Source organism: Rhynchophorus ferrugineus, unplaced genomic scaffold (assembly GCF_030347505.1).
Source record: "Rhynchophorus ferrugineus isolate W39M unplaced genomic scaffold, kcgeb_rfMv2 rfM1, whole genome shotgun sequence".
Taxonomy (NCBI): Eukaryota; Metazoa; Arthropoda; class Insecta; order Coleoptera; family Curculionidae; genus Rhynchophorus; species Rhynchophorus ferrugineus.
Genome location: NW_027472580.1, coordinates 86945796 through 86972929, shown reverse-complemented (window position 1 = coordinate 86972929; position 27134 = coordinate 86945796). Strand labels below are relative to the sequence as shown.

Genomic DNA, 27134 nt, shown 5'->3' with positions numbered 1-27134 from the left:
ACAGAAGGAATTTATAAATATTGTAATTTTCAAAAAGTGCATTTAGCATTTAGCATTGTATTTAAACCAACAAAAAACGTATAAAAGCCTCGAGTAATTTCGGATAATTTCTTATACGTTTTGTGGAGTAAATTGCTACCAATTGTTTATATTGTGTTTAAATAGCTATAGAAGGCAATCAGAATAATTTTATCGATGGCTCCGTGTCAAAATGGCATTAAATCGGCTCAAGAAGAAGTCGCCGATGATATAAAACTCGGTAAAATTTTAGCTAATCCAGAACCTGGTGAAGAAATCGTCATATCTGGTGAGTAACTCATAAGTATTGTTCAAACCGTAATATCATGTATTATTATCTTGAGACCCAAATTTTTCTAGTATCATCGTTTTGAACAGTTAGTTCAGAGTAAATTTATGGAGACGATTAGAAATTTAAGTGTAATATTTTTAAATATATAAAGAAAAACGATTTGGTATTGGTTAAAGAATCACTGCAAGACAAATGGATCAACAATTATTATTTACATTTATCATGTTATTGCAACTTAATTTAACATAATATTCTGTATATGTTTACAAAAAATAGGCCTCAGTTTCGGCGATCACCCCTTCACGCCCAATTCGTGGATTTTTGACACGGTGCGTTTTCTTGGTGAAGTAGCACTTTCTTTTTCTTCAAATGCGGCCGTTTTCAGCGATTTCGTCCTTCAAACGGTCCAATAACGCTATGTAATAGTCGCTGTTGATGGTTCTTCCTTTTCCAAGGTAGTCAATGAAAATTATTCCATGTGCATTCCAAAATACAGACGCCATATCCTTGCCAACCGACCATTACGTTTTCCTAAGATTTGGAGCGGGTTTATCGTGTGCAGTCCACTAGGATGACTGTTAATTGAACTTTGGAGTGAAGTGATGGAGCCATGTTATTACGCTTGATCATCTTGAAACACTGCTCCGAATTATCATCTCGTCGTTGTTTTTGATCACTTTGTAGAGAGCTTTCTCAGACCCAAATATTCGTGAATGATATAATGTACACGTTCAGTTGATACCTTTAGAGTGTCAGCTATTTCATTCAATTTCAATTTACGGTCATTCAAAATCATTTTGTGAATTTTTTAATTGTTTTGGTCGGTAACAACCACTTTTGGGCGCCCACTGCGTTCACCGTTTTCGGTGCTCATTTCACCACGTCTAAACTTGGAATACCAATTCTTGATGGCTAGTTTTCCTTGGACAGTGTCCGAAAACTCGACATCAAGCCAAGTTTTCGCTTCAACTGTACTTTTCCCTTCAAAAAGCAATATTTTATCAACACGCGAAATTTCTTTTTATCCATATTTTTCGCAATAACAAATGTTGCTTCACACAAAATGCTATAATTCACAAAATAATGATCCAACAGTTGTCAAATTTATACACGCATCTTTTGAGGGTTTGGGCTAATTAAAAAATATATGTATATAATTCTAGTAACTCCATGTGTCAGGCCGGGAACTTTTCAGTTGGCTTGTTAGTGTTGCTTTAGTAACATTGTGTACTAAAGTACTAAAGTTTAAAAAAAATGCAAAGAAGTTAAAGTGCTTAAAATACTATTGTACTAACGCGCTCCTCATTCTTTGTTTGCAGATAGAATGATTAAATAGAGAATATGAATGATAATTAAAATGTTGCATTGCAGAATGACAGCTTAGCAGTAACCATCATATATTTTTTCATATATAATCTAGTCAGTTTGAGATTATTAATATAGAGACAGCCTGATATTTTCTCAAAGGAGAACAAAGCTGTATTTGTTTACTATTTGTACATCCATCTTCCTAGATCGAATATTCATTATACTTATACTCTACAACCGACGAATATTATATTAATGGATTAAATACTAATAATTTAAATACTAAACTGCATGAAAAACTAAACACACTCCAATAATAAACATACGAAACAAATAAACAACAAGTGTACCATAGAAACGAAATGAATAATGCCCAAATGCCTTCAAAAAAGTATTAAGTTCAAAATAGTAACATTTAGATATTGGGCGTCGTAAAACATTTCTCCCAAATTGCCTATAAAGTTAAATCTCTATTTTCTCTGTGCACATTACTAAAATATATGACATTTAAATATTCCTACTTGCTCTAAGATTTTTATAGACATTCATTACCCCACTTTTTAGGCTTAGCGGGTCAATATCCTGATTCCAGAAATGTCTATCATTTTCGCGACAATCTCTTCAACAAGATCGACATGGTGTCCGAGGATAACCGTCGTTGGGAACCCGGTCATCCAGAGATACCACACAGAACCGGTAAACTGTATGACGTCGAGAAATTTGATGCCGCTTATTTCGGTAAATTATAATATCAATATTCAATCAGCAGGCTTTGCTTTATATCGATGATTTCCAGGAGTTCACTTCCGCCAGAGTCATCAAATGGACCCGATGTGTAGATTGATATTGGAAGTGGCCATGGAAGCTGTTTTGGATGCCGGTATTCATCCGGCTGATTTAGAAGGCACTAACACTGGCGTCTTCATCGGTGTTTGCTTCAGTGAATCAATGAAGAGCTGGTTTTATGATAAACTTACTTGTGATACTTATGCTATTACTGGGTAGGCCTTAATATTGATCACTAAGATTAAGTTTCTTTGGTAATAACAAAATTATTGATACGTTGTAGATGTGACCGAAATATGATACCAAATAGAGTCAGTTATTTTTTGAAACTGAAAGGACCCTCAATAACTTGCGATACTGCCTGTAGTAGCTCTTTGTATTCCTTGGAGCACGCCTACAGAGCCATACGATCTGGAGAATGTGACAGAGCCATCGTTGGAGGCGTCAATCTTTGTTTAAGCCCAATGGTATCGCTACAGTTTGCCCGCTTGGGAGTACTCAGCATTGATGGGTCCTGCAAGGCTTTTGATAATTCCGGAAACGGTTATGCCCGATCTGAAACCGTGAGCGTGGTCATTCTACAAAAATCCAGCGAAGCTAAACGGATTTATGCCACTCTTCTTCATGCCAAGACGAACTGCGACGGTTACAAAGACTCCGGCATCACTTATCCATCAGGGGAGATGCAAATTAAACTTCTCAAAGAGTTCTACGAGGAATGCAGTGTGGTTGAACCCAACGAACTCAGTTTCCTCGAAGCTCACGGGACTGGAACGAAGGTGGGCGATCCCGAGGAATTGCAAGCAATCGAGGAAATATTCCTGAAGGGTAGAAAGACTCCGCTATTGATAGGGTCCGTGAAATCAAACATAGGGCATACGGAACCTTCAGCAGGACTATGCTCGGCGACGAAAGCAATTATTGCCATGGAAACCGGATATATTCCTCCAAATTTACATTATACCGTACCAAGAGAAGGAATAAAATCATTGGAGAACGGTCGAATTAAGGTGGTTACCGAGAAACAGCCTTTCGAAGACAACCGAGGATTAATAGGTATATTAATATTTAGTGAGATTGTTTTACATAATTAATATATTGCAGGTATTAACAGTTTTGGATTTGGAGGTGGTAATTGTCACGTTTTATTAAAACATAACCCTACGCAGAAAAGTATCAAACAACGACCAAAGGATGACCTACCCAGATTAGTATGTGTCAGTGGAAGAACACTCGACAGCACTACTTCTCTTCTAGACAGCATCATTGAGAATAAAGTCGATGTAGAATACATAAGATTATTACAAGATATTTTCAGGTAATTTCATAAATGATTCAGATAAGTATTATTTAAAATTTATTATTCTTAATTTCTCAATAATCAACCCCGTATATCTATTATATATATGACATGTAGAAAATCACTTTATTAAGTGATTTCTTGTTTACTATAATATTTTATATATTAATGTAAAATTATATTCAATATTGTTGTTGGTGATGATTTGGCTATTGGTTATTTTACTTATTTTGCTATTTTACTTATTCACACTGTATTGCATCGTTGAGTAAAAATTGGCTTCGTCTGTGAAATTGGAAATTGGGATATGACAAAGAAATATCATAATATCTTTATGATTGTGTTTGGTGGACTTCGGCACCAGATTTCATCAAATCAAACAATAAATTTAATGAATACTGAAAATACAATTTTGAACATTCCATAGATAACATTTGTATACAAAGAATATCTCAATAATGGAATATATTCAAAAGAGAAAACTGATAGATAAATCCCTTAAATCAATCTAATTTACCTAAAGCACCTAATAAAATAGTAATCAAAATAAGCTTTAAATTTTCTCCCAAAAAATTTATATCAGTTTATTTCTTGTCGAAGACTGATAAGATATTCAATATGTTTAATTAAATTATTTCGTTTTAGGAAAACTATTGAAAATCAACCATATCGAGGATTCATTCTAGCACAAAAAGATAAGGAAATATTCAGATCTGCCGCTTATTTCAACTCAAGGATCCCTGATCTATTTCTATGCTTTGGTTGTATTGATGAAAAAAGCAGATTGAAAGCTAAAGAATTCTTGGAGATTCCGCAATTTTCTAAAACAGTAGAGAGGTATACCTTATTAATATTGTTTAATTAACCTTGTTTTTATGTTATTTGCTTTTTTAAATTGATATTTCGTGTTACTTATTTTTAAATAACAATTTTTTTATAAGTTCAACTACTTTTTGTTATGAAGGAACACATCTTATAAAACTAATACATTCCTGGTTCAAAGACCAGTATTTCCAAGTCAATTTTCATTCAATTTTTTTCGACTAGTTGATTTAATCTATCTGGAGATTCAAGATTAATAATTCCTAGCTGGTGGGTCATCTCATTGACATTCATATCACTTAAGTTGAAACAGTTAAATTCTTTCTGTACACTTGATCAGCCAAACATTTACGTCTCAGACTCCAAAAGCAGGTAAACCTAACAGTCAATTGACAAATTTTGGAGCTTATTATTAATCCTCAAAAAGTGATAAGATTACCCCGTAAACATTTCCTTACTGAAGCTGATTAGTTGCATATCTCGGGCTTCAATTGCATTCCAAAATGATTAGATCAAATCCAGCAAGACACTACGAAACAATCTCAATAGAAATTATATTCTTGTGGAACCGGCAATGGTACGTTCCGCTTTCCGTTCGCAACTATGGTTTCATTTCGTTCAACCAGTTGAGATAAAAAACTGTAAATGTTTCTAAATAAGAACGTGAAAACTCTTATTATTTGTAGAGTTCATGACATTTTATCGACCAAAGGCATCAGTATTATGAATATCCTAACTAGTACTACTGCCAAAACTGTGTTAGAGCTAGTTTTGGCTGATATGACCCTCCAGCTAGGAATTGTTGATATTTTACGAGACTTGCAAATCAAATCAACCAAGTCGTTTGGTGTTAACAAAGGATTCTCATTAGGATATATGATATGTTGTTATTATGATGGAGCTTTGAGTTTGAAGGAGGTTGTTGAAATAGTATTTATTATCGGATCAATAGCAAATAACAACACGAAAAATGGACATGGAGAGTTAATTGATCTGATAGACGACGATAATAAAAGTGGTAATTTTTTAATAATAACAGAAGGAATTTATTTTTTAATCAATGTATCATTTCAGAAATAGAAACCAGATTGAGAAAAATCCTTCCTGAAGCTCGAAAACTCAGTGAGGTTGTGATTACTGATGATAATTGTAATGAAGTTAGTCCATCCACACTTGTGAAATTGTTAGGATCCTTTACAGTAGTTGACTACGTTTCCAAACTTCTAAAGAAAGAACTAGCCATCTTTGAAATTGGTAATGGTGATGTAGGAATGGTGTTACATAAATACAGGAAGAATATGCCAATTCTCAACACGCTAGCAGGATTGGAGTCATTTCTGCTTTCCGTTGGAAGGTAAATTATTTTACACAAATATCTTTATAAAATTGGGGATTTTAGATCAGAACAATGATTTACAATCGATAGAAAGCTAGTGTATTGGTGTTATAATATTTTTTATGAAAATATATTGGATATTTATTCAAAGTAACATTATTTGAAGAGTGGTTGAAGATTCAGTAGAGGGGAAGGACTGGCAAATTATTATAGAGAGATTGATGCTACAAAAGCGCTTAGAAGTTGTGGAAATGGAAAAATTGCTTTATTTACCAAATATGTAGAACATGTGATATATATAGAATAAATATTATTCCGTAATAAAAATTTATTGATCGAACTATTAATACATTTTGAACATTTACTACATATACAGAGTTAATTGCTTGTGGATGATTCATGATGTTCTATTTCATGAAATTCTAACTGACAATAAAGAACATCTTTGGTTCAATTGTTAATTAAAAAGTATAATTGAGGAATTTGAAGCAAGAATAATCTGCAAGAAACCGATTAGGTACTATTGTAGCGCCTTGCTCTTATTTCATAGCCCCACACCCAGCACTAGAGCAAAATTCATTGTTAATGATGGAGAATAAACGATTATATAGATCTGCAAAACATTCTAGGAGATGTTTAGGTTTTGTGACGTAACATTTATGTTTTTGAGTGTGCTGAATCCAAAAATGACTTTGACATGTTTTACGATAACTTGAGTAGGTATAATAAATGAGTTATTACATCATAACGAAAGAGAATAGAGTAGAAAATTATATTGTTATAATATATCTTCAGTAGCATACACCAAAATCTTTTATGCTTCCCCAAAAAGACTCCTTTTGTTAGATATCTGCTTGTTGGAAAACCTGGAAGGTCCTTCTAAACGGTCCGAAAATAGTATAATATAATTATTATTGAAATTATATAGACATCATAATATCGTGACGATATATTTCACCTTGTACTTCACTAACATCTCCCAAAGCTTGAAACACTTTTACCATTTTTTGACGATTTGTTTATTGTTAAGGCCTTTATAATTGGCAAATATGTATATATAACTTTCTTCTTTTTGAGGACCTATTATGATGATATTATGAGTTGTGGATCTAATGTCAGCTTTAGTTTTCTAAAGGAATCTTTAAAACTATGTTTTTGAAACAAACTTTTTCTTTGGGATTTTTTTTACATATTACTTCATAAATCCCAACTTTATGTGCAGTGGTTGTAAAAGAACTTTATGTGGAGGTACTAATATATTTTGGAGGATATGGAAATTGCGATGTGGTGAATTATTTTTCGTCCAGTCTGTTCTATCCCATAGATACAAAAAGCAAAGAAATTTGGTAAACTCAGGTTATTGTTCGAGCAGTATGCTCAACATTTTAAGATCGCGACTACTGAAGACGTTATTTGAGAAGAACAACTAGAAAATTTGTCAAGCACGATCTTCATATCTTATTTTGCAAAAAACGCAAGAGTTCCAAGTTATAGTAAGTTGTGTTGAGATGAATACGGAATGCACTAGAAGGGATGAAGCATAAAAATCGCCGGGGTGAAGCAGAACTGCTTTAAGGGTTCTTTTTTTTATGAATATATGTTATAATTCTTGGCGAAAAATTCTCCTAAATTCAGTCGTCTAGGAGTTTTATTCCATATTGTTTCCATTTTCAGCATACCAAAATATAGAAAAATATGAATAAAAATGAGTTGAAAATATTCTAAGAGCTATTTTCTTGCAGAAGTGTGTTTTTATTTCTAACATTGTATGACATTCATCTCTAGCTAGAGGGAAGTTCTAGCTCCAATAGGATGAAACACCCAGAAAGATTTATTTATTTAACTAAATATTTGTTTATAAATTTTTTTTCAAGAAATAGTCCAGTAAACTAATTTCCAACAATTTAGGATCTAATTTTACGGAAGTACAACTTTTGGTTAAATATAAATTTACTAGTTTAAACAAATGAGAGTTAACGCTTTATAAATCAACAAAAATCATCTCCCGTGAAGAAGTAAAGACTTTCGCAACATGGAAAAAAGTAACAATTTATTTTACTGATGACATTATCTCAGAATAAAAACTAGAAACTAATGCTCTTTTCCATATTTTATTTTATAGGCTTTACGAGTTGGGTTTCAATCCACAGCTTCATAATATATATCCAGCTGTTCAATACCCAGTCAGTAGAGGCACACCGATGATATCACCTTATCTGAAATGGAATCATAATAACAACTGGTTTGTTAGTCTTTATAACAAGAACGATATGGAATTCGAACAGAGATCGTTTAAAATTTGTTTGAAAATACCTGAATTTTCATCAGTCGTCGGACATATTATTGACGGTATGTATATAAGTGATCAAATACAGCAACAAAGTCATTTATTTTACTCAAAAAACTATTTTATTTTACGTAAAGATGCGGCAATACAAAATGACACAGAAGGAAGAAGAAGGTAGAATATATGTTCTAACAGAAACCAAATAATTATTTACGTTTATTTATTTTAAGTTTCTAAATCATAATTTATGGAACGGTTTTCCAAGTTTTGGTGACTCCTAATTCCAATAGTCTGAGTCGGCTGAGAAACTGAACTCTGTAATTTGCTTTTGGTGCTGAACAAGCTAGCTTCAATTCAAATTCTAGTAGATTTTGTTAGTTCACATCAACTTTAGTTCTCCTTTGATGGCCATACATTCTAAATTATGTTAATTGGGTTGGGAATCTACCAACTACTGTTTTCCAAAGCTCTAATATTTCTTAATCGGTATAGTATATGGATAGGGTTTTTCCCTGTCAATCCTTCAGCACCTTCAATTAAACTTTTGTGATATATCGGCTTCATTTGCGATACATTTGTTATATGGTTTCTCCAATTAATCCCATTATTTCGAGGTTCTAGAGATGAGGTTTTTTGTGTTTAATATTTCATCTGTGGTGTTCTTTTCGGTCATTAGTTTGATGCTATTTCAACATTTCTTTATTATAGACTCAGAATATAATCAGCTTCAAATAATATTGCATTTAAATGGATATCTTAAGCATTTTAAAAAAGAAATAAAAATCAAATTAGATTTAAAAATTTGGTGTGAGAGACTTTAGTGTGATATATCGGCTTCATTTGCGATATATTTGTTATATGGTTTTTCCAATTAATCCCATTATTTCGAGGTTCTAGAGATGTGGTTTTTTGTGTTTAATATTTCATCTGTAGTGTTCTTTTCTGTCATTAGTTTGATGCTATTTCAGCATTTATTTATAATATCTTCAAATGATTTTGCATTTAATTGGATATGTTAAGCGTTCCAATAAAGAAATACAAATGAAACTAGATTTAAAAATTTAGTGTAAGAGACGTTCTCTTATGTTGGTTCCATTACTATTGAAAAAACTCAAGATTATTTTAATGTTGTTGTAAGGCTGTATTATGTTTCAGCTTATTCTAGGTCTCTTTATGACTGATTTTTATTTAGAAACAAGGATTCGAAATTGTAGTAGTGCTACATATTAAGTCTCTTCACATTATGATAAGGTTAAAATGTCTTACGATGCAGATATTGGAAACTTAACACTAGTCATTATCGAGATGTTATGTTGGACTGGGAAAAATAATTTTGGCTTTTCATTCATGCGTGTCAAGATCATTTTATTAACCTACATGTCAAATATTAAACAATTATTATTAATTAATTACCTAATTAATAACCATTTCTTTTAAACCAGTAATTGTATAATATCACCAAAGGAAACAGTCCAGTGAAATTTGATTTTAAGATGTTGGGATCAAATTTATAGAGGATTAGTTTACTGGACCATTTCTTTGAGTAATGCTATAACAACATTTTTCTGCTAAAGTCATAATTCCACCAGTTCAGAACTTAAACTGAGTCTTCTGGGGGAAATACTGAACGAAGTTTGTTTTAGATTTTGTTTTAGACCTGAAAAAATAGTAACCTGATGGGACACAGTCTGGGTTATATATTTGTTTAGTTTAGCGATATCATGATGGAAGATAATAAAAAATTGCGCTGGAAATTTTTTTTGTATTCGAGGATTTCAGTAGTAGTTTGTAAAATTTTTCTGGTCTTTAGCTACGATATTTTTGGCACCTTATCACCGTATGTACTTTTCGTTGTATGTAATCATTCGTTTGAAAATCGGTTCCTTTTGATTTCATTTGAAGCATCAAAAGTAAATGTTTTATGACCAACATTTAGTTTCATTTTTAACAACGAAATTTCTAGAAGGAAAAACAGCCAACTAATGCTGACATTAGCATTCACACAAATGGTCATCACCAGAAATTCTACATAAAAACTAGAATATTTTATAAGGTGGTTTTATTGAACACGTAATACTGGAGATATATGACTTTAAATAAAAATATTAGGAAAAATCAGAAATTTCTGTTTCCCCAACCTTACATTTCGATCATCTCTGAACGATTCATTATTCTATTATATAAGTTGTCAATTGGCATCTTATTCAATGCTGCTTTTCTTACTATTTTGTATTTTTCAGGAAGAAACCTATTTCCCGCAACTGGGTATCTGTATTTGGTTTGGAAGAGTTTGTCGGATATCCATCGCTTAATTCCCGTAGACATGAGAGTTATTTTCGAGAACTGTAGATTCGTTAGAGCCTGCTCTATGCCTTCTAATCCTGATATGGAAATTGATCTTGGCGTGACCATTCAGAGTACGTCGGGAAGGTTTGAGGTGACTGAGAGTAAGTTTGAATAAAACAGATTCTCTGTTTTTATTTTTCTGTATATGACATGTTTAGGTGGACAAACTGTTGTTACTGGAACTGTCCGATATGTAAAAGATAACGAAACTGACCCAGTGTCACTGCCCATTCCTGTCGAAGATAACAAGCCTAAGATGACAACTAAAGATGTTTATAAAGAGCTGAGGCTTAGAGGATATAATTACAAGTACGTCCCATTTAATTTGATAGCTGACAGTCTTATATTCTACTTTAAAATTTAGGGGAAAATTTAAAGCTATTCAAACCTGTGATGTGAGCTGTGAGTTGGCGTCAATAAAATGGGAAGACGACTGGGTGGCATTTATGGATAATATGTTGCAAGTGAAAATATTACAGGAAGACACCCGAATGCTCTATGTTCCCACTACGATTCATAGATTGGCGATAGATGCCAAAAAACATTTAGACATTTGTTCGAAACTGGGAGAAAATCCAAATATTCCAGTTTATTCATATAGACATGCCGGTATCATTCAGTAAGTCGTAAATTTTGAACTGTCTTTACTAGTATCAATTTATCTATCTATTTTGTACATTCACTGGAAATGGTATTACTTAAAATTGAATTGCTTACGAGGGGACTCGGTTTGGTTTGAGAAAATGTGCTAATGGGATGAATGTTGTAAAGGCTGTTAATGTTGTTTTTTAAAGGTTAAAGGTTTATTGTTATGTTGATTCTAATGAACCATTCTCCTAGAAGAATACATAGATAATTATATTAAAAGGAGAATAAATTAGTATATCAAGTAATGCGTTGTCATAGATACAATAAAAGATATCTGCAATCATATAAGTTTTTCAATCTATGCACACTAATTAAGTGAGGTTCGATAAATTGTTAATTAAATTAAATTTTTTTTCGACTGGCCAAACGGACAAAACTTGGATTTAAACTCTACTAAAAGTATTGGCTTATCGAGTGTAAATCCATTTTATCATTAGATGATAAGATATGGTTGTATAAACCTATACTCAAGCCTATTTGGTCATATGGACTCCAACTATGGGGATCAGCTAGCAAGTCTAATATCTCCATCACAAAGCGTCTCCAAAGCGTGCCATTGTCGATGCTTCGTACTGTATCTCAAATAATATTCCTCTAAAACCAATAACGGGGCTAATTCAACGTGTTAGTGTGCAATACTTTGACAGAGTTTCAGTGAATTACATAATGAACTCGATAATTAGCTAAATATCCGAAGTCACGTGCGTAGACTATAACGTCTAACAGCGTCCGATCTGATTATTGGACATATATAGACTATAGAATAAGTTTTAGAATAATACTAATTAATTAAAATAGTATTTTATACAGGAGATTATGTACTAAAGTGATTTTTTACATCTATATATATAATATAAACATAATAAATACTTATTACTATCTGGCGAATTTTCGACAGTATGGTATCACAGCAGACAGGCCTAGTTCTGGAAGGTAACGAACGTCTCATAACGCTGAAAATGTCGCTCTGATGCGCGATAGTGTTGAAGAGTCTCCAGAAGCATCAATTCGTAGACGTAGTTTCCAGTTACACATTTCTGCACGGAGTTTAAGGCCAATTTTGAAAACTGACTTGAAAATGTTCCCGCACAAAATTCTATTAGTCCAAAAATTGCTACCGAGAAATCATGATCAACGAATTAACGATCAGTAATGCAATCCTAGGGCTGTCTGGTAAAATTGAAGATTTTTCGTTTAAATTGATAATGAGCGGTGAAGCCCATATTTTTCTCAGTGGCCACGTTAATAAACAGAACAGTCGGTTTTGGGGAACATAGAATCCCCAATTAATTCATGAAACATCATTGCATCCACTAAAAACAAGTTTATGGTGTGGTATTCATGCTGGAAATATTATTGGGCCATATTTCTTTGAAAATGACCAAGATGTTACTATTATTGTTACTGCTGAACTGTTGAACCCGAAATGTAAGAGCAAGGACCAGAGGACATGTAGTTTCAGCAAGATGGCGTCACACCACACACAGCTCGTTCATCAATTCAATTATTGAATGATGTTTTCCCATGAAGACTAATTTCGCAAAGTGGCGATTTAGCATGGCTAGTCAGATCTCTGGATTTAACAGCACCCGACTTTTTCTTATGGGATTTTTTAAAATCAAAAGTTTATGTGAATAAGCCCCAAACGATTCAACATCTTAAAGACAATATTAATCACGCAATTGAAGAAATTCAGCCTCAGATGCTGTAGAATGTCATGAAAAATGCCTTAAAAATTGCCGAAAGTTGCATAGCGAATCGCGGTCACCATTTAGCCGATATAATTTTTTAATCATAACGACAAAAAATGAAGTCCAAATAAATTTTTATGAAAACCAGACTTACTCGTCTTTTTTTGGGCAAAGTTATAAGCAATCAAGATGGTAGAGAGATTTTGCCGCACGTTGTATTTGCTTTTACTCTTAAATAATCCAAAATTGAATAATTTTGATAACAAATAATAGTTATTAAAAATGTAAAAATCCTTGTTAGACTAAAACCGAAAGATCTTCTTTTTCATTTAAGGAAATTGCTTTACTCTTTGGTTATTTAAGCCTTATAAAGATGCAAGAGCAAAGCCCTTATAAGTTTTAAAGTTCCTGGATCCCCAATAATAGTTTCAATATTTTGTGCTAAAAAACTTATTGAGAATCAGCCATTAAATCTAACATCATTATCATATTTAACTCATTAATTTCCACGATTTACTATTTAAAGTATTACTACTTATATTTTGATTTAAGATTCATGACAAGTTTGTATAATCTCTTTTAGATCCGGTGGCATTGAAATTCGTGGCATGATTGCAAGTTCAATACCTCGAAGGAAATATTTGGCTACTCCAGTGTTGGAAAAGTACGTCTTCGTACCGAACACCGCCATGATGAATCTTGAACAAGCTCTACGAGTTCATATGCAGATTCTTCTGGAGAACACACATGTTATACATGTTAAAGCTGTGGAACTGATCGACGAAGCAACACCTGACGAACCGATCGTTCTAGGTAATTATTAAAACATAAATTCTATGTCGTTTACATTCAATTTGTAGGTGATACTATTTACGATGTCTTGGCGGACCAACCTCTCATCCAACCCGCCATCACAGTTCTGAGTAAAACCGACTTAGAAGTGACGAATGTCACAGTGGAAGACAAGAAACTTCTCACTGAAGTCGACTGTCATTTGGTTATAGCATCCAAGTTATTGGAACGACCCAATGTAAATTTACAGAAATACAAAATTACTCTTATTAAAATATATACCTACATTTACAGATATTGACTATAGCTCTGGGATCTATTCAAGATTCTGGATTTATATTAAGCAGAGAATCATTGGAGTTCGATTTGAATTCCTACCAAAATCCAAACATTTCCATCGTTAGTGTATTTACCATAGAAAAAGAGAAAATGGTGTTGGTCAAGAAAATGCTGCAGTACAAATCGCCTGTGACTGTTAAAGTCAGTTCGGCAGATGAGTCGTTTGAGTGGTTGTCTAAGCTCAAAACTGCAATGGAAAAAGATGAGAATATTCTAGTCTATGCAGAAGAGGAGCAGACCAATGGTGTTATGGGATTCATTAACTGCATTCGCAGAGAACCGGGTAATCTTTTACTATACTGGGGATAGATAAAATAATTTGAACAGCGAGTGTGTTTGCTAGGAGAAATTTTTGATAATATTCTGATGCTTCAAAAAATCATGTCTGAACCTTCTTGTCTGTTTGTATTCGCGCAATATATTCTTGCAATACGTTAATATTTAGTAGGAATATGCTAGTGATAGTCAAGCTCGACTTCAGCAAGCAGACTGTCTGTATCATAGACTTCTTTTGAGGTTCTCCATACAAAAAGGAGGTCGTTTGTAGGAAACAATGTAAACGACGACTCATTGGACCATACTACATTATTACATTATTATAGTCAAGTGTTCATGTGCAAGTGTAATTGCAGCCCTTTCGTGTATGTTAGCTTTGTGGAATATCTGCTGTACTGTGTCACTTTTGTTGTGGTAATTTTATATTACCTGTCGATAAACTTTGGTTTTCGCCCACTACTTCTCTGCGCTGATACATAAGTTTTTTTTAATTAAAAATTCAACGCAAATTATTCGGAAATCGTTCTATTTTTCTGATTTATCACTGTACTTAACGGTTCAGCTACGGTTATTCACTAAATTCAAGAGACATCTTCTAGGAGAGGTCCTCAGTGGCTCAAATCATTTTATTGTTTTTTGATAACTGTATTTGTTAAAGCGTAACGACGTTATTTAATTCTATAATATTTTAACTAAAAATTGTATGGTGTGGTATTCATACTGAAATCATTATTGGTCCCTATATCCTAAACACCTAAAATGCCTAAGGTGTTGCAGTTACTGCTACTGCTAAACGGTACCAAGACATGATTCAAAATTTTCTTGTGCCTGAAATGGAACAGGATTATAGGACATTTTGTTTGAGCAAGATGGGGCTACAGCACACACAGCTCGTTCAACAATTCAATTATTGAATGACAATTTTCGATAAAGACTAATTTCGTGAAGTGGTGATTTAGCATGGTCAGCCAGATCTCCGGATGTAAAAGCGCCAGACTTTTTCTTATGGGGTTTGTTAAAATTAAAAGTTTATGTAAATAAGCTCCAAAAGACTCAACATCTTAAAAAGAATATTCTTCATGAAATTGAAGAAACTCAGCCTCAGATATTTATAGGATGTCATTAAAAATGCCTATAGTTGGATAGCGAATCGCGGTCACTATTTCACCATCGAGATCTGCATTCTGCGTTTATTGCTTCGAAAAGAGTAAATCATTTAATGTTTTTTGATAACTATGGTATTTGTTAAAGCGTAACGGCATTATTTAATTCTATAACATTTTAATTAGGCGGCCAGAAAGTCAAGTTGGTATTTATTGAGGACTCAGCACCGAATTTCGATATATCGTCACCATTCTACCAAGACCAATTGAAGAAGAAACTATCAATAAACGTCTATAAAAATGGCCATTGGGGCACTTATAGACATTTGCTCTTGGACGATCATAATCGAACTGAAGCCGAACACTGTTTTTTGAATTCTTTATCCAGAGGCGATTTAAGTTCCCTGAAATGGTTAGAAGGTTCAATACGACCATCAAATACATCATCGTTTCTGATGAGTCCTGATGAGACGCTAGTGAAGGTAATATATAAATATTCGTAAGTATATTGATTTCAAGAATGCGATTTTGTTTTTGAAGGTTTACTACGCAGCTCTGAACTTTAGAGATGTCATGACTGCCACAGGTAAAATCAATGTGGACACCATCACAAGAGATAGGAGAGAACAAGAATGTGTACAAGGATTTGAGTACAGTGGTTATTTGAACGAGTAAGTTTATGCTTGAACGAATATTACACCATCAATAACAAGAGCCACTCATAGACTTACAGGTGCGTTGTCAGATTTGATGACGATATTATGGCTGTCAGATGGCATCCCATTAAATCATATTTTGAATATTTTGACTAAGTCGTTCTGATGAAAAAATATTTGTTGTTCTTGGACAATATTTTATTCACTGTTGATGTATTTGTAAGAACTGATGATCTGCATCGCGTAGTGGTAACAGTGCTTTTGGCACTTATCCTTGTGTCTGAAATTCTTTAAGATTTTGTTAACTTCTTTGTGATATAAAATTACCAGAAGTTGGCATGAAATTGTCCAAATATTTGGCAACCAAGAACAATGTCAATTCCTTGTGGTAGTGAAACTATGACTGTGTCAGTGACACCTCGGAAAACAAAATTGTTGTTTTAACTGTTTCTCTCTCAATTATTGCATATTTTATCACCATATAAACCTTCCCTGTAGTTTCACAAATTTCAAAATTAAATGATCCATATCGGTAAAGCTGCTTTTAAGTTTTAATAAGACAAACGAACTGTAATTCATATAGGTATTTTATCGAACACACTAAGCTACTGTATTTTCTGTAGTTTCAGTGGTAAAAGGGTAATGGGAATGGTCACCCATGGTGCTTGTGGTTCTTACGCCAAAGCCGACAAGTTTCTCTTCTGGGAAGTACCGGAGAACTGGTCTTTACTTGAAGCTGCAACTGTTCCAGTCGTATATTCCACCGCCATGTACGCTCTAGTTATGGTAAATATAACTATCTATGTTATCTAACTGTCTAAAAAATCCATAATTTTATTTTAGCAAGCTAGAATTCGACCTGGTCATACGGTATTGATACATTCAGGTACCGGCGGTGTTGGTCAGGCAGCAATAAATATCGCTCTAAGAAATGGTTGTATTGTGTATGCAACTGTGGGTACAGCTGAGAAACGAGAATTTTTAAAACAACTATATCCAGCTTTAACAGGTCTTATACATGATTATTATGTTATAATAGGTACTGAATAAGGTCTCGCAGTTTAGTGCTATAGCTAACTGGTACTTTTCTTTATATATTAAACAGAATTTGAGTCCTATTTATTAAAAATATTATCATGAGTCAAATTTATCAGCAGGAAAGATAATAGTTGGTAAATAGGGCGAGTAAGATTCAACATTCAAGCGCTTCCAAGTACATTTATTAGAGATATGTTAAATCAAATATGATGCAGTTTTTGATGATATAAAGTTTCTTTGGTATATCTGGCTAAAATAATAGTAGTTTGTTTTTTTTTGACTCTTAATTGAAGTACAAGCAGACAACATTATCAACAAGGTTAATCTTTAGAGAAGAAAACAGCGAGACATTGTTCAAGATATTGAAAATATAAATATCATCATAAAAACAAAGTATATTTCCAGATGCCCACATTTTCAACTCAAGAGATACCAGTTTCGAGAAAGGCGTCATGAAAGCAACAAATGGACATGGAGTTGATGTGGTACTCAATTCTCTTGCGGAGGAAAAGCTTTTGGCATCAGTGAGATGTCTTGCGAAAGGCGGCACGTTTTTGGAAATTGGAAAATTTGATATGGGAAACAACAATCAACTGAGATTGAGGCTTTTAAAGAACGGAAGCAGTTTTTATGGTAAACAGTTTAACAAAAGTTAACTCAGAAAATATGATTATCATTTCTTCATCTTGAAAAGGTATTTACTGAGAAATATATATTATCAATTATTTTCGGTCATTTTTAATAACTTTTTCTCATCTTTAATGCAACATGGGGATATCATGTCAAAGAACGATGTTGGCTTGATCCATTTTTACACTTAGCATTTGAAAACCATATATCAGCAAATGGAAGAAAAGGCTAAGTTTGGCAGAACTTGGTATACAACATGTCATTCACTTGGTCGGTTAACGTCTGTAAGCATTTGCAGTAACAACTTCATTCGATTTTAGTAGTTACACTATGCGTTGTTGCTACATGGATGACTCTCCTAGGCTAAATTATGACCTTTTGCCTTGTCGATGGTAATAGTAGATCATAATTAGTTAAAATAAGATAACGAAAATTCTTCTTTTTTATATGGAATACAAGGATCTTGTTTTATTAAAACCCTTCTAAATGTAATTTTCAGTCAATTCGTATATCAAACATTTTTTATTTTGGACATTTCTCATCCTATGTAAATGTCTGGAAACAGTTGATTCATCAGCCGCTAAGCTATTCGGGAGTCTTTTCAATCTCTATTGAACTGGGTTTTCATCTAATAAATCTTGCAATTCGTTATCCTTGAAAATGTTTGGTCCTCCAAGCCGTTCTTTGTCAAAACAAAAAATAGATATATGATGGAGAAGCATCACCATATGTTTCTAAAACTCACTAGCCTTCATGGCTTACGATGAATAGCGTCTGTAAATTACATTTGAATTTATATTGTTGTTTAAATTTATACTTGATCAAAATACATGCAACCATTTAACAATAAATCAATTTATTTACAGGTATTATGTTGGACATGTTTATAAAGAAACAACCCTCCTTTCGATACGAAATACAAAAATTGTTAGGACAATATCTAAAGGCGAATTGGATAAAGCCACTAAACTTCACTGTCTTTCAAATGGATCAAGCAGAAGAAGCTTTTCGATACATGGGTACTGGCAAACACACCGGAAAAGTACTGATTGAAATTCGAAAAGAAGATGTAGAACCAATCAGTCTATATAGTTGTATACCCAGGTAAATTGAAATCATGTATGTCACATTTTGATATGCATAAGATTATGTCCCTTAAAAAAAATGAGTGGGTTTAACGTAGAGTCCGAACCACGGTCCTCGGCTTTGAGCTTATCGACATATCAGTGAATATCTTAGAGACCTTCCCAGAATACACGAGTTTATACCCAGGCTAGTTTCTGGAAGACTGGGAACATAATTTAAATAGTTTCTTTAGGCTATTAAAATTTAAAAATAACGTATATGCATGTCTTGGCGGGATTCGAACCCATGAATCCATTTGAGAAGTAGGAGGCTCGTTCTGTTATCTTAATCACTGCAACTATAAACACGATTCAAATAACCGAGACCGATACTTGGATTTTGTTAGTAAAGTTTAGCTATAATTTCATGTGAATGCTTTCGATGGCCTTCTGAGTTGTAATATTTATATATGAATTCTGTGTTCATATATAAACAAATTATAGATTATTTTTCTAAGCTGAAGAATCCCCACATTTAATGCCATTAACTAGTCAGCGATATTTTGAGCAAGTTCAACGTCAAACTGCCTTTATTTCTTAATAAGTTGTTCGATTGCTTTTTTTAAGGAATAAATTGAACATATAACAGAAATTTTTGATAATTTAAAAATCACATGGCACATATATTTCAACTATTTATTCACTATTTAGTAATTTCTCCTTAATATAGTTTTTAAAGTTCAGATCAGAAAGTAGAATTTCTTAATTAGTGTTTAATAAATGCAGTTCTACTGGTGCACTCCATATAAGTTTAAACTACGGCGCAGTCTTTACATATGGCTTAATTATGCTAATTATAATACTTCAGCTTAATTAGTGATTTGTAAAATCTTTTAACCACGTATTACTATGAGTTATTAAAACTGAGTGATTTTATGCAAGGACATCATATGATGACTATATGCAAACCCCCTTATATAACAGGTCAATTGAAAAGTCCCGGGCCTACCATAGTAAAACACATTTTTTTGGCAAAACTAGTTTTTTTATTCAACATAATTCCTTTCAAGGGTGATACACTGATTATAGCGACCCTCCAATTTTTCGATACAATTTTTGTAGTATAATTTGTCATTTGTTTCAAAGTAGGCCTCAGTTTCGGCGATCACCTCTTCATTCGACGAAAATTTCTTCCCAGCGAGCATTCTTTTGAGATCTGAAGACAGGATATAGTCGCTAGGGGCCAGATCTCGAGATGACAGTGGATGAGGAAGCAATTCGAAGCCCAATTCATGTTTTTCTGCCATCGTTTTCATTGACTTCGGACACGGTGCATTGTCTAGGTGAAGCAGCACTTTCTTTTTCTTTAAATGCGGCGGTTTTTCGCCGATTGCGTCCTTAGAACGGTCCCATAACGCTATGTAATAGTCGCTCTGAATGGTCCTTCCTTTTTCAAGGTAGTCAGTAAAAATTATTCTATGCGCATCCCGCAATACAGACGCCTTAATCTTGTTAGCCGACTGCTGCGTTCATCGTGTGCAGTCAACTCGGATAATGGAGCCATATTTCATACATTGTCACATATTGACGCAAAGACTCATGTTTAATACACTTGATTATCTTCAAACACTGCTTCTAATCATCAACTCTTCGTTGCTTTTGGTCGAAAGTGAGCTCGCGCGGCACTCACTTTGCAGAGAGCTTTCTCATACACAAATATTCGTGAATGATATGATGTATACATTCAGTTAATCTCTTTAAAGTGTTTGCTATTTCATTCAGTTTCAATTTACGATGATTCAAAATCATTATGTGGATTTTTTAAAATGTTTTCGTCGGTAACAACCTCTTTTGGGCATCCACTGCGGTCACCGTATTCGGTGCTCATTTCACCACGTCTAGACTTAGCATACCAATCCTTGATGGTTGATTTTCCTGGCACAGTAACCGAAAACTCGGCATCAAGCCAAGTTTTTGCTTCAACTGTATTTTTTCCATTCAAAAAGCAATAGTTTATCAATACGCAAAATTCCTTTTTATCCATTTTTTTCACAATAACAAAAGTTGCTTCACTCAAAATGCTATAATTCACAAACTAATAATTCGACAGCTGTCAAATTTAAACACGCGTCTTTTGAGGATTAGGGCTAACTAAAAAACATGTTGATTTAATTTTTGTAGCGGTATCTATATATATATTCAAATTAATAATAGTTTTTAAAAATTAAAATTAACATAATTTTGTACTAACAGATACTATTGCGACCTCACCAAAAGTTATATAATCTGTGGGGGACTTGGTGGGTTTGGTCTTGAGCTCGCCGACTGGTTAATATTGAGAGGTTGTAAACGATTAATACTGACGTCAAGATCTGGTATTAAAACTGGATACCAAGCCTATAGAATATCGTAAGTTTTTTAATTGTTTTCGGTATTATATCATTTCAAATTCCAATGTATGATATTTTGTTAGAATATGGGAAACATATGGTTGTATTATCCAAATTTGTACGGATGATATCACCACTGAAGCGGGTTGTTTGAGCTTGATCAAAAAAGCCAACGAGCTGGGACCCGTGGATGCTATCTTTAATTTGGCGGTTGTACTGCAGGATTCACTTCTGGGCAGTCAAACTGAAGAAATGTTTAAAATCAGTTTTGGTCCTAAAGCAGTCGCCGCAAGGCATTTGGATAAGTTGTCAAGAGAATATTGTCCAAGACTCAGGTATGTGAAATGATAAAATTAGAAAAAGCTGTAAATTAGTACTTTTTGTTCCAGATATTTTGTTTTATTTTCATCAGTGTCCTGTGGTCGCGGTAATGCAGGTCAAACTAATTATGGCATGGCAAATTCGATAATGGAGAAAATCTGCGAGAAACGAAGAATGGAAGGTCTTCCAGGTTTGGCAATACAGTGGGGCGCGGTGGGAGAAGTAACGTGAATAGTTAGCATAAATTCAGAAACACTATTAAATTAATGTTCCTAGGTGGGGTTGGTAGCTGATATGCAGGAAGAATCAATCGAAATGGAAATTGGAGGCACATTACAGCAGAGAATCTCTAATTGTCTGGAAGTAATGGACCTCTTCCTCAAACAAACTGAATCTGCAGTTGTTTCCAGTGTTGTTGTGGCGGAAAAACGATCGGGTACCACCGCAGACAACATCGTCAGCGCGGTGGCTAATATTTTAGGTACAACAACATTAAAAATTAGCAGAATTCAACCTAATATCAATGTATTTTCATCAGGAATTAAGGACCTGAAGACAATTTCATTCCAAGCTACCTTGGCTGAAGTCGGAATGGATTCGATGACCGCCGTAGAGATAAAACAAACTCTTGAGAGAGAATTCGAAGTCTTTTTGACCCCGCAGGATATAAAATCGATGACATTTGCCAGATTACAAGAAATTCAAGATGAGATCGACTCATCAAATTCGGGTAAAAATAATTACTCCTTCCTAGGCGTAGACTCTAATTCTCTAAGAACGGATTTTGATCAAGTTATATCCGAATACCATGGTAATTGCTGCAGTAATGGCAGTATCTATGGCAATATTTTCAAAATCTGTCATTCTCAATTTTATTCCCAATTTGTTAATAAAGTATACAGACTTAGAATGAGATCTCTCCTGTATAAAATTGTAGGCAGGTTATATTCGTCTAAACCACTTGAGGGCGCACTATGCAGGTTTATTTATTACAGATGGGAATTAAAACATATTTTAATAAAATCAATACTATCTTTTAAATTAATTTTTAAAATACATCAAAAATAATATCTTATGTGACAACTAATAACTTATTTTCTAATTTTACATTATCATTTATTATGCAAAAATCATTTGTTTATAAATATACTTAAAATGCAATACTAGAATTTACTGATAATATAGTAATTATATTTATATTGATATTTTATTATGTAATTTTGTTTCGTAATCAAAATGTTACCAATTGGTGGCTTGGTGGTGCAGTGGTAAAGGCAACAGAACGGTCCTCCTACTGTGACGATAGCCGCGGGTTCGAATCCTGCTGGGGCATGTTCGTAAATTTATGTTTGTGATTGTCTTAGGCAAGAGTGTAAATCCGGCAAGGAAAATGATCCCAGTCATGCCAGTAACCAGGCTGGGTAAGACCGGATATTTTCTGTGATGATTTCTAAGTTAGTCACTCGTCAGTCGGTAGGCTGTGGTTCGAAGCCCACGTTAAATAGTAGTTCCAGTCCAAGTTTGCAATACTATTTATTTTTTCATCAACCAGAATAACCAAGCCCTAATTATCATTTTTCTTATCACACTGTTTTTCTCCAGGATGTTGAACACAATTAATCATTAAAAAAATATTACCACTTGCTGACAATATCCAAATGATATTTTGTTTAAATTTGGTTTTGTACATTTACTTGCTAATAAATTCAAAGTTTAGGAACATATATATATATATATATATATATATATATATATATATATATATACATATATATATATATATATATATATATATTGCAATATTACTTACATATGTGTTGTTCCTAATACAGGTTATTTTGTTGCAAAAGCATCTGCGGAGAAATACATGTTATTATTTTCAGTTTTCAAACCCTTCAATTTATTTCCTTTCAAGAAATACTATATTTGTTCGTCGTACAAAACAAAACTTAATCGTAAAAGTAGATGTTTATCATTAATTATTTAAAGGCGTTTCTGTTCTAGAGCAGAATCATTTGGAATATAATTAATTTTAATTGAACATTTGCATCCTAGAAAACTATGATTTTAGGATTCTTTATTTAAAGGAAACTTCGTTACTATTATTTTACATTTAAACAAATAATCTTTATCTTAAATTCTACGAATATAACGTCATAACAATTCATTTCCTTAAAATTACAAGTTAGATCATAATTTGCAATACGCCATAGAATATTGCCTAGGAAACAATGAAACCACAATATTGAAACGATTCGAAATATCATTTGGCTGGCTCAAGTAGCATTATCATAGATTTCTAAAGGTGCTTGATGGGCTTCGACAGATTTTTTCAAATGATCAAATAACAAAAGTAATGAATGTGGAAAATGTAAATTTGAGCATTTCATTATTAACGCTTGTATAGAAAGACTATGTAAAGAATAAGTTAGTAAGTAAGTATTTTATATAGCTAAATGTCAAAACCATCGAATTTAATTCAATTAATTTGTTCAGTTTCTTACATTGATAAGTCGCATTTTCATCAATAGATATCGGTGATCATCAAAATACATGCAAGCACCTATTAGAACTTTTCATCTGAAGACCATATCATAACAATCATATCATAATATTTTTTGGCTTTTTATTGATTTTATGTTTTATTATTTAAGGCGTTAAAGAGGAATGTGCTTTAAGTGGCTTGGAGATGATCCTTCGACACATATCGGAATCGGAAGAAATTCCAATGGTCTCGTTGCAAGGTCAAGTTTCTGATCGCTCGAAATCAGGAAATATTATCCTCTTCGGCGGTGTAGATGGTTTAATCAGCGTCCTACAGCCTCTTTACAAGAACCTCGAAGGTGAATTGGTTGGTTTACAGTTTTGTGATTTTAATCAGATGGATACAATCGAAGATATGGCCGAAAAGTATTTTAAGGTGAGTGAATTTGTTCAAATTATAATTTTTCCAATATCAGTTGGTTGTTATCCATGGAACTCTACATGATACTTCGATATATGATCATCCGTTAGTTTCAATCGTATGTTTAAATCTATGTCCACATGGGGAGTTGGATGTTTTTTTCCTTGATAGTACCCATTTACACTATGGGTTTTGAAATAACTTTACAAGGTGAATTCATACTTTTCATTAAAACTAGAAATCTACCGAAAATGTCTTTATTTATTCAAAAAGCTGCTACGGAATACAATATTTTAATAATATGGTTATTGTTGAAGCTTGATGGTTAATTATTTAATATTTGGTGGTAAAAAACTTTAAGCAAAATTTAAGGAAATTACTAATAATTTTTTGAATATATTAATACAATTGAACAGACAATTTAAATTTTCTTAATATTATGTTACTTGAAGAATTTGCTAATATTGGTGATGCTTCTAATTATGGTTACTTATTGTCAAATTCAAAATAAATAGCTATCTATTGTAAGTAATATAAATTCAAACAGTTACAAGGGATTCAGAATTGGTAAATTTTGAAAAGGTTTTTTTTTTATATTTCTACATTTATATATTTCTATCATGTTTTAATAATAAAGAAATATGGTGTTTAAATACACTGTTCTAATTTTAGATTGTGCAAGAGAAAGTGTCGAAATCAGAAGCTTTTAATATTGTATGCTACTCTTTCGGAGGTGCTGTAGCCTTGGAAGTAGCCAGACACTTAGAAAACGAAGGTTACAAGGGTACCATAGTCTGTATAGATTCATCTCCCGATTACCTGAAAACCTGGGCCAACAGTTTGGAGGCTGATTCAGACGACAAAATTCAAGTTAGCCTTTTAGCTCACTTGATGTCTTTACGGCTACCATTAGATGTTGTCGCGAACAATTTGGTGAGTATCATTTAGGTACAATTGACAAAATTACTTACATTTAATTCATTTTCAGCAATCATTAAAAAATCTGAAAACATTTGAGGAGCGAATGGATCTCGCTGATCAAATTACTTTTAGCGAAGCCAAACAGTCATTCGGCTACATGAGAACCTTCACTATTAGCGTGTATAAAAGAATAAAAGCCTTGATCCATTGGGAACCCCATTTTACTCTACAATCTAAGATCGTTCTGTTCAAATCAACATTGAGTAGTGTTGAACTGAAAGAGTCAGATTACGGTTTGAGCAAGATATCAGAATATCCGGTTGAGGTTAAATCAATTGATGGGAATCACGTGACGGTGCTAGATAATATTGAATTAGCTAAGGATATTAATAATATATTTTGGGGAGAGATCATACATAATGGTTACAAGGAATAACGAATCACGGATTTAAAAAGATTCAAATAAAGATATTATAAGGAAATTTTCTTCGTTTTTATTTTGGTTAACCTTCTTACTCTTAAATTATATAATAATAAAAATAGTTATTAGATAATAACCATTAGACTTTAGTGAAAAAGAATACCATATGAATATAGAGGCTATAATAAATATATTCAAAAGAAGATCTGGTTAAATAAGGACCAAAACCTGTTGAAATGCTCTTCCAGCATAGTGACTAGTTGGCTTAAATTTAAACGGAAAATGAAATACGATAATGTAAACTTTGAACTTATTAAGTCCCGCGAAGACAGTTTTTCAGAAGACAGAAGATTTAATTTCATTTCTACGCTGGGTTTGTAAAAATTGTAAAAGTAAATAACAGTTCTCTTAGCGTTTCTCTAAGTTTTATGACTAAATTATAATTAAAATTAGTTTGTAATAATGCATATTTCTTCTGGACGTCTCGAAAGCTTTTGATCAGATATGCCATTTGAGATTAATATTCAAATTGAGCAAATTGTTACCGTGGGACTGTCTGCTGCTGGAATCACATCTTTTCAAAAAAAATTTGGAGTATTGTACATGTACATGAGGGGCATTCTCAATACTTAAACCTATATCGGCTGGCGTTGTCTTCAAACCACTCCTACATCTGCTCTATACTTCTGATACCACAACAAGAAAAGAAACAGGACTTGGAATACCTCGAAATATATCTCGATAGTGGGTTAAACTAGAAACATCACGTCAGACAAAAAGCAGAAAAGAAAAGATTGGACTCAAAGGTCAAGCAACTGTACTGGTTAGTCGGAAGATATTTTCGAAGAACTAGACCTAAATTCAAAGAGGTTGGTTTATCAGTCAATTATAAAGCCAACTGGAACCTATGAGGTGTAAACCAAAGCTCTTCGATTAATTACCAATGTTCATCACTACGTCACTAAGGAAGAGCACGATGACCTCGAAATCAAATAGATACAAAAAGTGATTCAAGATTTCGCATTAATACATGAAATAAGGCTCCTAAATCACGGCAACATACAGCTACTGGACAACACACAGGAAGTTACAAAATTGAAGCGAATCAAACTACACGAACTTGTTTAGTGTATAAGTGTATTCTTAGCGTAGCTTACGTATATTAGTTTTATTGTAATTTGGGAAATACATACTGATGAATTAATCCCGTAACTACACCTTGCTTGTATATAAATGCAAGTAGAACAGAACAATAATCAACAGAACAAATACTAAGCATGTCGAATGTAAGATGTAATTAATAAAAAACATATATCTTCTAAGAAGCGTAGCCGGGTGTACAGAAAGCAAAATAATGACACATCGTTTATTTGTCAAGAAATTTGCGACTCTTATTGTCAAGCAAAAAATAAAAATTAATCTGGATTAAGCATGTGTCGTGTTA

General features: G+C 33.2%; 1 protein-coding gene across 1 annotated transcript; it reads left to right on the top strand.

The window, feature by feature from the left end:
- The first annotated feature begins 195 nt into the window (after nucleotides 1-195).
- On the top strand, nucleotides 196-26561 carry LOC143206626 (fatty acid synthase). The gene is made up of 31 exons (XM_076419242.1): nucleotides 196-307; nucleotides 2183-2356; nucleotides 2415-2619; nucleotides 2688-3460; nucleotides 3509-3722; nucleotides 4350-4541; nucleotides 5213-5544; nucleotides 5601-5880; nucleotides 6029-6142; nucleotides 7876-7904; nucleotides 7951-8211; nucleotides 10390-10596; nucleotides 10654-10804; nucleotides 10860-11114; nucleotides 13418-13647; nucleotides 13695-13864; nucleotides 13921-14248; nucleotides 15531-15826; nucleotides 15885-16015; nucleotides 16624-16786; nucleotides 16844-17009; nucleotides 17444-17671; nucleotides 18535-18772; nucleotides 20986-21141; nucleotides 21206-21457; nucleotides 21512-21665; nucleotides 21720-21924; nucleotides 21982-22173; nucleotides 24098-24363; nucleotides 25021-25281; nucleotides 25337-26561. The coding sequence occupies exons 1-31, from the start codon at nucleotides 196-198 to the stop codon at nucleotides 25703-25705; spliced, it is 7104 nt and encodes a 2367-aa protein (XP_076275357.1). The 3' UTR covers nucleotides 25706-26561.
- Nucleotides 26562-27134: the final 573 nt, after the last annotated feature.